We start from the raw sequence: 14,206 nt of genomic DNA on the forward strand, positions 1-14,206 counted from the left end.
GATTATCAATTCCAAAAGCTTATCAATTTATTAAAGAAGGTCATGAAGCAATCTAGAAACTAACAACTACTTGACTGCACTATGTGATCAATTTTGTTTATATATTAAGTTTACAAGAAAGGGTATTACCCATGGAAGCTTCCCAGCGGTTTCAAAAGCAGAATACTTGTTGATGGTAAGCCTATGGGACTGGGAGTTAGAGGTATCAACTTCATGGGTGATGGATTATCTCCAATCAACTATTGGGATTGGATCAGCTCCACGGGAAATAAAATATGCCCTGCTCCCACAAAGAAACAAATAGTAAGACTTAAAACTAAGTTTCAGCTCATCCTCCAGATCATGCATACCTATATGCCTTCAGGAAATATATATAACCTAATACTAAAATGCTAACTTTGAAATAACAACAGGAGACTAAGCATCTGCTAATCATGGATGTTTGAGTTAAGAAATTTAAGCATTGAATGCACTTAAGTTCGCATAAAAAGCCTGGAAGAGGAAAAGAGCTAGAAAAGCATCCATAAAGTTCTGTTACCTCTATTGTTGCATTTGGAGGGATTTCTTGGACTCCTTTGCTTCCATATGCCAGCTCAGGAGGAACTATAAGCAATATTCGCTGAGGAACAAAGAATCTAAATCAAACAGTTGATAAATTATTGGGACCCAAAGGGATACTTATAATACAGAATAAGAAAATAAAAAATTAAGAAAAGAAGTAGCTATCATTTCAGTTGTTCAAGTGATTTCACATAGAGAACAAAAAGATGTCCAACACCTTGAACAATTATTACCACAGCAACTCTAAAACTCTTACACAGTGAAAGAGGAACAAATATACATCAGATGTTTGAAATTCAGACTCTATTAATTAGTCTTTACATAAATCCACATAGATGGCTTAATACTAAACGCCAAAATGATAATGTAGGAACTTGTGACCTCTTCTGCAAAGTATAAACTCACTTTATGCTGCAACATTGCTTCAGAACATAGCAATGAAACTTTATATGCCAAAAACGTACAGATCCCACCGGGCCTCCTACCCGCATGCCTTTTACACCAATATATAACCCCTTGAGGACTGATCCCTTCTCAAATTGGCCTACATCAAATCCGTATGACTGCAGCATACAAGCATATGTACGTACATTAGCTAAAAGATTTAGAAACATACACAAACATACATGCACATTACACTAAAACAATGGTTAGTGCATACTGCATGGACTTTGTTGATAGAAATTCTTCTTCTATCGTATAATCAATATAATACACATTACACACTTCCAACTAAAAAATAAGATGCGAAAATCTCAAATAAATGATCCATGGAGACAATTGAGAAATCAATAACACCTCAGTCTCGTCCATGTCCTCATCAAGGTTAAGTTTGGGCTCATCAACCGGAATCTCTGAGTTGAACTGTTTAGCGACCAACGCAACCAGCGACTCTTCTGCGGGAATCATCGTCTCATCCTGCTTTTGTTCCTATACCACGGGAACCTGCTTTGATGGATCCGGCTTTTGTTCCGCTACTGGGGCCTCCGTTGTGGCCGCGACCACTACGCTTTGAATTTTCTTAGGTCTCCACTGTAAGGTTCCAGAGATGTTGTCCTTGTCCCCCAGTCTCTTGAAGACTGAGGGTTTGACTTCAGGTTCGTGGCGAAACAGCCTGCGCCGGACACTTGGCCGCCTGGTTGGTGAACTTTCCTTCCCAACTGGCGGTGGTGTCCTTTCTTTGGTAATCCTGCAGAAAACACTGGGTCTGGCTGTCCCTGGCACTGAGCTTGCTTGTTTGTGGAGGCTGCGGGGAACCACCAAAGGCTTAGCGGCCAGCGCCTCCATCTCTTTCTGATATTGCTCAGGAGACTTGACCAGTTGCGAAGGCTTAATCAAGCCCTGATCCAAAGCCTCAAGTGTTCGCTTGGCTTCTCCAAACCAGTCGCTTGATAGAGGACGTTGAAGAAGGCGGTATATATGGTTTAGTCAGGATATCTTTGCGCTCACCCTGTCTCTTTTCAATTTGTTTCTTTTCATCCGCGACAGCCCTCAACTTCTTGAACACGTTAGAATCCCTTGGGGATGGCGTTGATTCTGTCATACCTTTCATTCTAGGGCTAGAAGGTTGGAAATTTAGCGAAGGCGAAGTCCACTTGATTGGCGGGAAAGAGCCAAAATGAAATGTATGCTCGACCTCCTCATGCGACATTTGGATGCCGCACTCCTCTTTGCATCGTGAGCACAGAACTACTGGTGAGGCCTCACTAATAGGTATAACCTTTTTTCTGTGCTGGGACCTCTTCTTCTTCATCTTTCCGACTCTCAGTAGTCAAGTCAAGAGTTGGCCTCCTTTATCCCTTTCTGTTCCAAGGCACATTGACCATGTTCACCCCGGTATCAGGGAAAGGATTCAGATCCACAAGTGCTGCCGCGGTTGCTAGAGATTTCACCTACAAACTACCATTATTGAGCCATACCTGAATCTGATCCTTCAGCTTCACACAGTCAGCAGTGTTATGATTCCACAGGTTGTGGAACTTGTAATACTTCTTCCCTTTCAGCTGTTCTGGTCTGGGGAAGGGTCCAAAGTCTGTCTTCACCATCTTCGCGGCTATCATCTCATCCAAAATTTCATGTGCCTTATTGGCATCGTATGTATACGTCGCGAACTCAGGTTTGGTGAAGCCACAGACTTGAGCTTGACTGGTTCCTTGGTTAATTTCAACTGCTTCAGGGCCGAGTTTTTCCTTCCAGTTAGCTCAAAAGTGGAGACATCATTCTCCTCTTCTTCATCTTCTTCTTGGAAAACTTCTTCACCTTGATAATAGGGATCATAGGTGGTTGGCTGGTAGTTCAGGGCAGCCACTGTACGGTGTTTTCCGGGAATATACGTCCTTTTGGACGCGTTCTTCCTGGCATCTGTTTCTCTGAGAAGATGCTCAAAGCTGCCTACTTCCATAATAAGCTCTCCCATGGACTTGATCATGCTGCCATGCTGTTTTTTCCGTTGACGTGGTTCTAAGCCCTTGATTGCCAACTTGACTAGTTCTCTCTTTGGCAAGATCATGTTCAGCATGGCCTTCTGAATCTGGAATCGCTAAAGATAAGCAACAACAGACTCAGTGGGCTGTTGGGCCATTTGGGTAAGGGAGGCCAAATCCACCTCAGGCTATAGCTCCGAAGGTTTTTCGGAAGAGCTTTTCCATTGCTGGCCAATTTGCAACTGACCCCGGTCGAAGCTTGGAGAACCACGTAAAGGCGGCTCCAGACAGAGAAGTGCCAAAGATTTTGCACTTGAGACTGTCATCATTCTGGTACTGGCCGCATTGCACCTTGAACTTGGCCAGATGAGTTGCCGCGTTCTCTGTATCTTCTCCTGAAAAAGTAAAAAATATGATATTTTTATAGCCTCTAGGAAAAGGCGCGAGCATTATATGTGGCGGGAAAGGCCCCTCATACACCTCGTCAAGGTGGGCCCTAGGATTAGACAACCTGATCATCTCCTCTACCTCTTCGCGTCTCACATAATCTGGGCCAGGAGGAAGAGGAGCAGCCACAGTCTGGCGAGCGGTTTGCAAAACAGGTGCAGCTTGGCTAGCAGTCGCTGTTCCTTCCCCAAGGTGAATGGTCCGAGGAAGATTGGGCTGTTGAAGAGTAAGCGCTGGTGCGGACACATCTTTTGCCAAAGATGTTATCTTGATCGAATTGCCTGCCTGATCAATCCCATAATAGTTCCCTGGGAGCTCCTGGTACACATTCTCTGCTCTATCACTGTCGTATTGAGTAAACACGACAGGATCAGCAAGGGTACGTTCACCAATTTTCAAAGTTATGCTCTTCTGTGCGACCGGAGGTGTGGCCTTGTCTTTGCCGCCAATTACCAGGGCTTTTTCCTTACTTTTAGTTGATGCGGTAGTAGCGGCTGCAGAAGGTGTAGCAGTGCTGCTGCTAGCCTTTTCCCGAGCATTAGGTGGTACATACTTGCCGGATCTGGAGGGCTGACCAAGAGAACCTAGGATGGCATTGGGATCTCCCAATGCTTTATTCAAAACCTCTTTACCCTGGTCCAATTCAGCTCTCTGTATGGCAACCTGGGTCGCGAGATTAGATCCATCGTTGGGAATCGCCGCGACATCTGTAGCGATCTGTTTGCACTAGGCGACCTGGGCTTTTATCACAGTCACGAGCTGCTCGTGGTGTTCCTTGTTTTGTTGGGTCATACCTTCCAAATGTCCTTGTGTCTCTCGCGACCCTAGCTCAAGCCTTCGGACCGAAATCGAAAGCTCATCAAGCCTCCGACGATCTTACGCAAGGGCTTTTTCCATCTTTTCATAGTACGAGGCAGTATTATGTTGAAAGATAGCAAGTCGCTCCTCTATGCTCGCATTCTCTGGAACGGGAATGGGCACAAAGTCATCCGTCATCACCTCGTCCTCGACCACCTGGGTGGTATTAGACGCATTGCCAGCCTCATTAGGCTGGATGATGCGGATATTGTCGCCCTCAATAATGGGCTGGTGATTTCCTCCTTGCTCAGTTGACATATCAGATGATGCATGGAGGGTTGAGAGAAAATCTTTGAATCACTTGTTCGTCGGAAAGACCACGATAGTCTGCACGAGAGTGCGGTCTGTAACTGGAGGTCTTGTGTTTCGGGCAGTTAACGTAAACCTTTTGGTAAGGGTTTGCGCTTGACTTCCCAATGGTGGCGATCGCGAAGAAATGCTATGCGGGTCCCACTGGGCGTGCCAAAATGTTTGGCTCCAAAACCAGTCTGGCGTGCAAACAGGCTCTTTTGAGTGCGCGGGTGTGCCAGCACCGTGGGGTGCAGTCGTCAGGGCATCCCTTGACCTGACTTCTTCTCAAACACTGTGGACGAGGAGAGCACCAATCTCGTCACCAGGTTCATTTCTATGTCTTTCGGAAAAGGACTTCTTGCCTTACAGGTAAGGACTTGTGATGTGATCTCTTGCGTCACCGAGTCAATACTTAACGTTGTAGGTTAAGCAGAGCGTTACCGAGTCGATACTTAACATTCTAGGTTGTACTTACATGAGCATTTGCCAAGCATAATTAGCTATAATGAGCCACGCTCACGCTACTGCCAGCGGCACCAACAACCACCAGTTGTGTGACCTACGGAAACACAGCCAAGCAGGCTATCACCTGAGCCCCGGCTCACCCCCAGATCGCCGCTGACGCGCCGCCACGAGCCGCGCCAAGATCGCCTCGCTGAAGCATCAGAAGCTGGGAACTGAAGCATATCAGTCCCACATCAAAAACAAAGAAGAGGTCAGCCTCTTCCCCACCTATAAAAGGTTCACTCCTCTCTCCTCATTAATTACACATTTACTACTTACCTACTGTTATTCTATCAACATAAATACATTGACTAACTTAGGCATCAGAGAAGAGAAGACCGCCCAACATGGTCTCCCTCTGACGCCCTTTGTATTTTACTTGACAGGTAGCGGAAGTACTGAGTATATCACAAGTAGCGGTCCGCCCATCGGACCAGCATTAACCAAGATTTGGCCACCGCTAAATCTTAGAGATTAACATAGGTTAACAATCACCGGGAAGTAGGAGAAAGCACTAGTTTGCTAAAGCGTGACTTTAGCTTCGCTGGGTTGCGAGGGCGTTACCCATGCTTGGCTGGTTTTCAACTAGGTTGAAGATAGGTTTCTCTGGAGAGACTTTGATAATCTAAGAGATTAGTTGATTGAGAGTTGTTGTGTCTTTTGTGCCCTTGAAACCGGCCGCTACGCTAAACCCCCTAAAGGGATCTTGCCAAAAATACTTTTGGGCTCAAACACCTACAATGTAGTTTAGTTTGATATGGAGTAGCTAAGAGTTGCCAAGTGCCTTGTATCGGATAAGCTTTAACTAGAGATTGAGGGCTGTAATCATAATCATCTTGTTGTTCACCTGTTACAACTTGATCATGAAAATCTTGGTGATATTCTCTCCTGAAAGCATTATCAAGAGATAAACCAGATTCGATATTTTTGCATTTGTAAAATGGCAATTCATCATTCCTTTGCTTTTCACTCCTTGTTGACTTTGCATCAAATGTTTGCTTTCCTTGATTGTACTCTTGAGCCTGCTCAGATGTCATAAAAGGTGCCTGAGCTTCTGTTCTTGAGTTGGTTGCATTATCACATTTGTTGCCAAGAGAACTCATAAGAGGACTCATAAATAAAAGATCAGGGATTGAACAAAGAGAACCCGAAATAGAATTAGAAGTAGATTTCTTTTCTTGTAGAAACTTATCTTTATTAGAAGCAATTTTCTCATCCAGAAAAACATGTTCTTGAGACTTCAATTGCTCTTCTTTATCTGAATAAGAGTCTTCTCCAGCTTGTTTATTCTTCGAATCTTGAGGAATTTAAATGTCTTCATGAGCACAATCTTTTGTAATCAGTTGCTCAACACTCTTACTTTCAACCACAGTGGAATCAGAAGTTGAGTTATCATCAGACTCTTCTTTGACAACAAAACTTGCAATTTCTGCTTCTTCTTTTTGAACACATTCTTCTGCAACCAATTGTTTAACACTCTCATTTTCAATCACCATGGAACCACAATTTAAGTCTTTAGCAGATGCTCTTCTCATCATATACTCAGAAGTAGGAAACACAATACTATTTGTAAACATCATATCATTAGAGACACATGCAGCATTAGTAGCTTGAGCTCTGGAAGTATCACCAAATGCAGCCATAGCAGTCTTGGAGGACAAAGACATGGACATCACTGTTTGATTAATCTCATCTTCAGCAATTAACAAAAGAGATCTCAACTCTTCCATTGAAATAGAGGATCTAAGTGTTTTGATTCTTATTATAGTTTTTATGGCAGCAAACTCTGCTGGCAAACCATGAAGAACTGAGACTATTATATCCTCATCCGCCAGATAAACTCCTACAGTAGCAAGCTGATCACATAGTAACTTAACTCGAAGTAAATACCTGTCAATAAAGTCTGAGCCTTTTTGGATGTTGCATAAGGAGGTCTTCAGAGTCATTATGTTATACGCTGATGCACTAGCATATTTCTCCTTAAGTCGACACCAAATTTCCCTAGAAGTCTTACTTCCAACAATGAAAGAAAGAACATCATTAGACATAGTAGCTGCAAGTATAGACATAACGGCATAATCATTTTGCATCCAATCCATGTACTCCTTTGTCATATCAGACATAACCCGACCTTCTTCTGTAACAATGTGTTGTGGTGGACGAGGGAATGATCCATCGATATATCTAATGAGGCCACAACCTGTAAACATTGTCTCTAGCAGAAATCTCCATGTTACATAGTTAGAGTCGTCTAATCGAACTGTGATTAGATTGTAGAAATTGGACAGTAGGCAATTTTTTAATTCATTACTATTATCCATGATGCAAGGCAACACAGAATTGTAAAAAGAGACTCATAGACCTTCACAGTTCAGGTTTTTTTTTTCTTTTTTCTTTTTTTCAACTTTGTTTCTCATTCCCCCAAAAATAAAATTCTGCTCAAGCTAAATTGTAGATTATAGACCAAAGTAAACAATGATGTATATATGACCCTTTGTGGGATTTCATATGCAAATTTCTGAGAGATACTCGCACAACAAAGAAATGGAGATAGATAAGAGCACCACAGAACGTCCAAATAACATGTAATTTCCAAGATTAATAGTTAACCTGGATTCAGGTAGAGTAAAGAAGATACCAAAATTCAAGCGCACAAACACCAGAGGAACATAGAATGATGTGTTCGACGAAATGACTAAACCAAAATTTAGCATCCAACCTCTTGAAAGCACCAAAATCTCACAGCGCAAGATGAGAGCTTGAATGGAATCGTGATTAGACAGCAATGAAAACGTCGAAAACCATTGCTTAGCACCACAACGAACACAGCGAGATGATTATCAAGATCTAGAGCCTATAAACTATAAACATTCCAGTACTTTGATGATGAATTCCGATCCCGATCAGAACCTGGCTCTTGATGCCATGAAAGAGTTCTATGAAAAATGAAGAATAGAGACGAAGCTGGAAAACGAAATGGAATACATAGGCTTCAATTGTATTGATAGATTGTCATGCAAGTATAGGCATTTATACTCACATCTAACTTGAATTGGAAAATTACAGTTTTACCCTTAACATTTCTCCAGTGCCAGTGGGCAAAGGTATCTCGTTGATGCTCAAGTGTTGACCTTCAATTATGAAATTTTCAGCTGTAGAATTATAGAAAGGAAACAATTCAATTTTTGCTAGGCAAAGTAGCAGATTTTCATCTCTGACTGAGTAAACAGCACCCTCTACTCCTCTAAAATAAGTAGATGGTTCTTTTGCTCCCATTCAATATTTGACCCTTTTCCTTCAAACTCATATCTCAAGCCCTCTTTCTAGTAAAACAAAAATGCTCAGAGGAGTACCTCTAGAGAGATTATGAAATCACGCAATTGATTGCATAGCGTTTTTTCTTTCTTTATTGGCTCTAGCTTTGCTTCTCATTAGCATGGATTTATTGAATTTCAAATCTTGTCTTCTACTTTACAGATGTAAACCATGGTGTAGATTCTAATCCTACATACTTTATAAAAATATATTTTATAAATGTCTTAATTATCCTTGTGATTTAATTAATTCTCAAAGTTTATTAATCTTCTAGGGTCAATTCTGTCAAAATTTTTTATTTTGGCTAACAAAACTTCTTAATTAGCAGGGCCCACCCACTATATGTGTGGAGAGAAATTAAAGGTAGTGGAAAAACTTCCCGTACAACTATCACATTTTCTGCTTTTTAATTTTGTTTTCAATCTTACAATTTACCATATTATCCTTATTGATTAATTATATTTCATAGTTTTTTAATATATAAAGGTTAAATTAGTAAAAAAAAATCAGTTTTGGAGAGCAAGCTTTTTTCTCTTAATAATAATAATAATAATAATCCTAATCCTTATAAAAAAAAAAATTCGAAACTTAGGTTCAAAGTGTTCATAATGAACAATGAATCATACAGATAGACATAAAGCTCCATACTTGTAGAACATAAGGTTATAAGACATGATACTTTGTATGATAAGTTCAAAGAATTTTTACATACTCATAAAACTTCAAATCTGATTCTGAACTAAATATTAGAACTTTCAGTGTCGTATGTTGAACATGAGGTTCAAATATTGTACTCAAAACATAGGGCTCCAAGAACTATAGAATAAGAAAAGATGATATAAATAAATTACTCATAGAGCATGATTATTGTGGCCAAAAAAAAAAAGGAAGGTTGCACCAAAACCTCTTAAATTATGATGGAGTTTAGGAAAAAAGAAGAAGATAGGAGCATACAAAGAGGTATGAGAGATGTGTATCATTCATTGCCATTAGATTTTTTATATGTAGATGCTAATGACACATTTACTTACTTCGAATGAGTATTGGAATAAGAGAGTCATTCTAGAACATGTTTTTCCTACATTTACTAACACAAAAATGAATTAGATGAAAGTGGATCCCCTCTCAAAATCAAGAACTTATTTCATAACAACTCGAAATTTAAAACCCAAAAAGGGAGTTGAGTTTAAGAATCAATTCATTGAGAATCAACTTATTCGATTCATGAGTTTCTTAATTCCAATTAAGTAAACATGTCATGAGTTACTTAAATGATACTTCAAAATTACTTTAATTTACACAATAAGAGTAATTTGCTTTTGTGTTACTATTCATTGAAAAGTAAATAGGGGCAAATTGGGAATCACTGTTTACTATTCATTGAACAGTAAAATCCCATTTTATTTTTGTATATGTATAATTGGTACATTTATAATATTGGAAACGTTTTTCCACCTCTAAACACAAACTATACTATGAACCAAACTTGTGGTGAACTAGCGATCAAAGAACAAGCATAATTATTGTTTGGCCAACCCGCTTCATGCTCATATCCATAACTTCCATACTCGTCGACATACTCTGTTCATGCATGTCTCTCATATCCATGCATGGCTAGACGTCTCTCCTCTCCTCGCCTCTCTATCCCTTCTCTCTATCTGGCTAACATCTTTGTTTTATTTTTCTTTTCTAAACGCTTTATTGTTGAGCTACTATAGGATCACAATGAATAGGGCAAACTGGATATGCGAGACCCAGAAAGGCATAAGATCGAAAGGTATCTTTTTGGGTGATAATCCTTTGAAATACCCATCTCCGATACTTCTTCTGCAACTTACTATAGCTGCCTTGGTCACCACTCTCTTCCAATTCATTCTCAACCCTCTCGGAGAAAGTGCTTATATCTCACAAATGCTGGTAATTAATTCAATACGGTACCCTTTTTCAAATTTCTTTGTTAGCCGTGTATTTGGGTTTCAACCTTCAAGTCAAGAAGTTATGACTCGATCTTGAATTTATAATACACAGCTAGAAAATGTCTTTGATAGAATATATTGTTTAATGTGATGACCATATGTGATATTGTCAGGCAGGTATTCTATTGGGACCATCATTCTTAGGAGGAGAAAATGATTTTGCAGAAATAGTTTACCCAGTTAAAAGTTTCTACATCAGCCAAACCTTTGCTTTCTTTGGTTGCATGCTTTTTCTATTCCTAGTGGGTGTTAAAATGGATTTGAGTATAGTCAGACGGTCGGGAAAGAAAGCTGTGGTCATAGGCCTCTCGGCATTTTTCGTCCCTTTGGTTCTAAATGTAGGCTTCGCTCTCGTTCTGCAACGTACGGTCACCATGGAACCCCAGTTGCACAAATCACTTGTAGCCATAGCAGTGTTTCAGTGCCTAAGTAGCTTCCACGTCATCGGTTGTCTCTTGGGCGATTTGAAGCTCCTAAACTCGGAGCTTGGTCGTTTGGCTGTGTCTTCTTCGATGATTAGCGGAGTCATATCTTGGATTTGGGTCATCCTGGCCTTCACAGTACGGCTAAGCACCATGAAAAAGACCGGAAACTTGCCTTTTATGGGTTTAAGTTTAGCCGCATTGTTTGTTCTAATTATATTCATAATGAGGCCAATAATGCTGTGGATGGTTGCCCAAACAGCTAAAGGCAAACCCATTAAAGAGAGCTACATAGTCTCCATCTTCATCATGGTCTTGATTTGTTCCCTACTCGGTGAGATTGTGGGCCAGCATTTTTTGCTTGGGCCTATGGTTTTGGGCCTCGCCGTGCCGGACGGCCCGCCTTTGGGGTCAGCATTGGTGGAGAAACTTGACTCGTACGTTTCCAACATTCTGTTGCCGAGCTACTTTCTGTTCACTGGTGCAAGAATCAATTTGAGTGAAATCAGAATGAAGACTGTTGGGATTGTGGAGGTGCTGGCTCTCAGTAGCTTTTGTGGTAAAGTATTAGGGACCATGGTGCCTTCACTGTATTGCAAAATGCCTGCTATCGACGCACTTTCATTAGGGCTCATCATGAGTGCCCAAGGCATCACCGACCTTCTTGTCTTGCAACATGGAATGCTACTCTTGGTAATAAACTCTCCATGCTCCATCGTCTATATATATATATATAGACATGCGCGCGCGCACACACACACATCCTTCGTGGCAGTACATAGGTCCAAATCCATTATAACAAGCCATCTAACTTATCGTTCTTTATTTTTATTACGAATTTAGTATTGTAGTCCGAATCGCTTATTTTCTAATCTCATTTATAGCTTATTTTGTAAAACATAATATGAGATCCTATACTATTTATCTAAGTTCTTCAAACAAAAAGATGGTTATCATAATAATAAACTCAGAAGTTTTCTATTTGCTTACAAAAGTTGGACGAGTAAACAATCTCCAAAAAAAAAAAATCTCCGAAATTTTTTGTTTTTTTGGGCGAAGATGATATACACTAAAATGTTAGGTAAATTCGTACTACGTTTACTCTAGGAGTCTAGGGTCTAAAGGTTAGATATCTATGTTATCTTGTCTCTCTAATACTCGTACACTTCCCATCGTATTGTTCTTTCCCTGAAACGAGACAAGCCAAAGTAGTTTTTCAGTTCTAATACATATTATGATGATTATTATATTTATTTGTTCATATGTTGGTTTACTCTGGAGCTCATATATTAGATGTGTATGCAAATTGTTTCGGACACTTATTGATTTGTTCTTATTTTTTGCAGCTCATTGACGGAGAATGCTACAGCATCATGATTATGTCATCGGTTTTATTTACTGGAATCATCACCCCCATAGTGAAATTTCTGTACAACCCCTCTAAGAGATACAAGTCCACAAAGCGAAGACGAACCATTGAGCATTCCTTGCCAAACATGGAACTCGGACTTCTTGTCTGCATGTTCCACCAAGACAGCACTCCCTCCATCATCAACCTAATAGAAGTCTTCAATCCAACCCCCAAGAGCCCCATTTGCTTCTGCGTTGTCCACCTCATCCGTCTCTCAGGTCGAACAGCTCCAGTCCTCATAACCCACAGACCCGGGAAAAGCGCCTCTTTACACTCAAACAACTACTCCGATCACATAATCAATGCCTTCAGATTGTACCAAGAACACAATGCCAGCAGTGTCATAATGAATGCATTCACCGCAATTGCGCCCTATGCCACAATGCACGACGAGGTTTGCACACTTGCTTTTGAAAAAAGGACTTCCATGATAATAATCCCATTTCACAAGTTTTTCAGTGCCATCCAATGCACCGAAGAATTAGCGCATCCAATCAGGTCTGTCAACAGAAATATTCTTCAAAATGCTCCGTGCTCCCTTGGGATTCTTGTAGACCGAGGTACGTTGAATAAAAAACCATCCGCTTTACACACTTCTATATCAGGAAGAAGTTTGTACAGCGTTGGGACGATCTTTGTTGAGGGACCTGATGACCGCGAAGCATTGGCGTTAGCGACGCGGATGGCTGGAAACCCCAATGTCAGCCTAACCGTTACCAAATTTACAGATCCCAAGCAAAATAGAACTCAGAAAGAGATCGATTCGGAAGTTATAATGAAGTATAAGACAGCCATTGATGGCAAAAAACAGCATGTCTACAAAGAGGTACATGTTAAAGATAGCGTTGACATGATCAATGAGATTAGATCGATGGAGAATTTTTTCGACCTAATTCTGGTGGGGAGAAGACATGATAGTGATTCGCCGTTGTTCATGGGACTTACCGAATGGAATGAGTTTCCGGAACTAGGGTTCCTCGGAGACATGTTAGCATCTTTTGATGCAAATTGCGAGGTGTCAGTGCTGGTGGTGCAGCAACAATCGTTTGGATGTGCTGAAAAAGAGAAGACTGATATCTTTAAATGCCATGTGAAGGATTCATTTTCTGTAGTGGATATACCTCATAATCGACATTAACAAAGTGTGGCCACTTTTAATCAATTTCTTAGGAAAACCACTGCAAGTGACCTAGTGGTTCTTGCCTAGTTGGGTGTGCTCCTCAACCTAAGTTCGAACCGTGAAGCTGTTAAAGTGGCTAGGCACTGTGCTGCAATGCACAGTTGGAGCATTTCACATGCGCCGAAGGGGTTTATCTTGGGCCTAGGAAGCTTTTAGATTCCCCTTGACAAAGTCAAAAAAAAAAAAAAAATTCTTAGGAGATTAACAAACACTTCAAGTACGTACTATGGAATTGTAAATATTTGGGAAGTTTACATGGTTCGTGCGACCTTGAAATTTTTGCTTAGATCGATAAATTTGTTAAAGAATTGTGCATGCTAGACTATAGGGCTAATGTTGAACATAAGCTAGCTAGAGATCAAAATTTCATCGTACTTTTTTTTTGAAAGTGTGGAGAACATAGATTATTGTAGAAACACAAAACATGTAGATCATAGCATAATAAAACAAAATGGGTGATAAATATCTCTGATCATGAAATTTATGATCACCTAAATTACTTTCATTAATTTAATCTTACACTTTAAATTTATATCCAATGATAAGTGATTATTACTTTCTTGGTCATCAGTGACCGAGTGAACACTCGTTCAATAATTAATTGCACATAATTTTTTAATTGTTGAAAATAAAAAATAAAAAAGTAATTGTACTTTATCCATACTTTTAAAATTCTTCTTCGACCATTGTTCTCGCATGCAAGAAAAAAAAAATCACATAACTTAAATGCATGCATCGTCTCTTTTCATATGATATGTTTGTTGATGAATAAGAAGAAGATGGCAGACAACTTTATACCTTTCAAGTTGCTTGGTTTC

General features: G+C 40.2%; 1 protein-coding gene across 1 annotated transcript; it reads left to right on the forward strand.

Annotated features, from left to right (window-relative positions):
* Positions 1-9,886: 9,886 nt before the first annotated feature.
* LOC133733142 (cation/H(+) antiporter 15-like) lies at positions 9,887-13,806 on the forward strand. The gene is made up of 3 exons (XM_062160753.1): positions 9,887-10,316; positions 10,489-11,490; positions 12,144-13,806. Exons 1-3 carry the CDS (start codon positions 9,987-9,989, stop codon positions 13,344-13,346), a joined length of 2,535 nt encoding a protein of 844 aa, XP_062016737.1. The 5' UTR covers positions 9,887-9,986; the 3' UTR covers positions 13,347-13,806.
* Positions 13,807-14,206: the final 400 nt, after the last annotated feature.

Source organism: Rosa rugosa, chromosome 2 (assembly GCF_958449725.1).
Source record: "Rosa rugosa chromosome 2, drRosRugo1.1, whole genome shotgun sequence".
Classification (NCBI taxonomy): domain Eukaryota; kingdom Viridiplantae; phylum Streptophyta; class Magnoliopsida; order Rosales; family Rosaceae; genus Rosa; species Rosa rugosa.

Excerpts from the sequence above, each read along its gene's own strand:
- LOC133733142 (XM_062160753.1), top strand. The coding sequence starts at position 9,987 with ATGCATGTCTCTCATATCCATGCATGGCTAGACGTCTCTCCTCTCCTC. Across the intron at positions 10,317-10,488 it reads CTTATATCTCACAAATGCTG|GCAGGTATTCTATTGGGACC; the intron begins GTAATTAATTCA and ends TGATATTGTCAG. Across the intron at positions 11,491-12,143 it reads AACATGGAATGCTACTCTTG|CTCATTGACGGAGAATGCTA; the intron begins GTAATAAACTCT and ends TATTTTTTGCAG.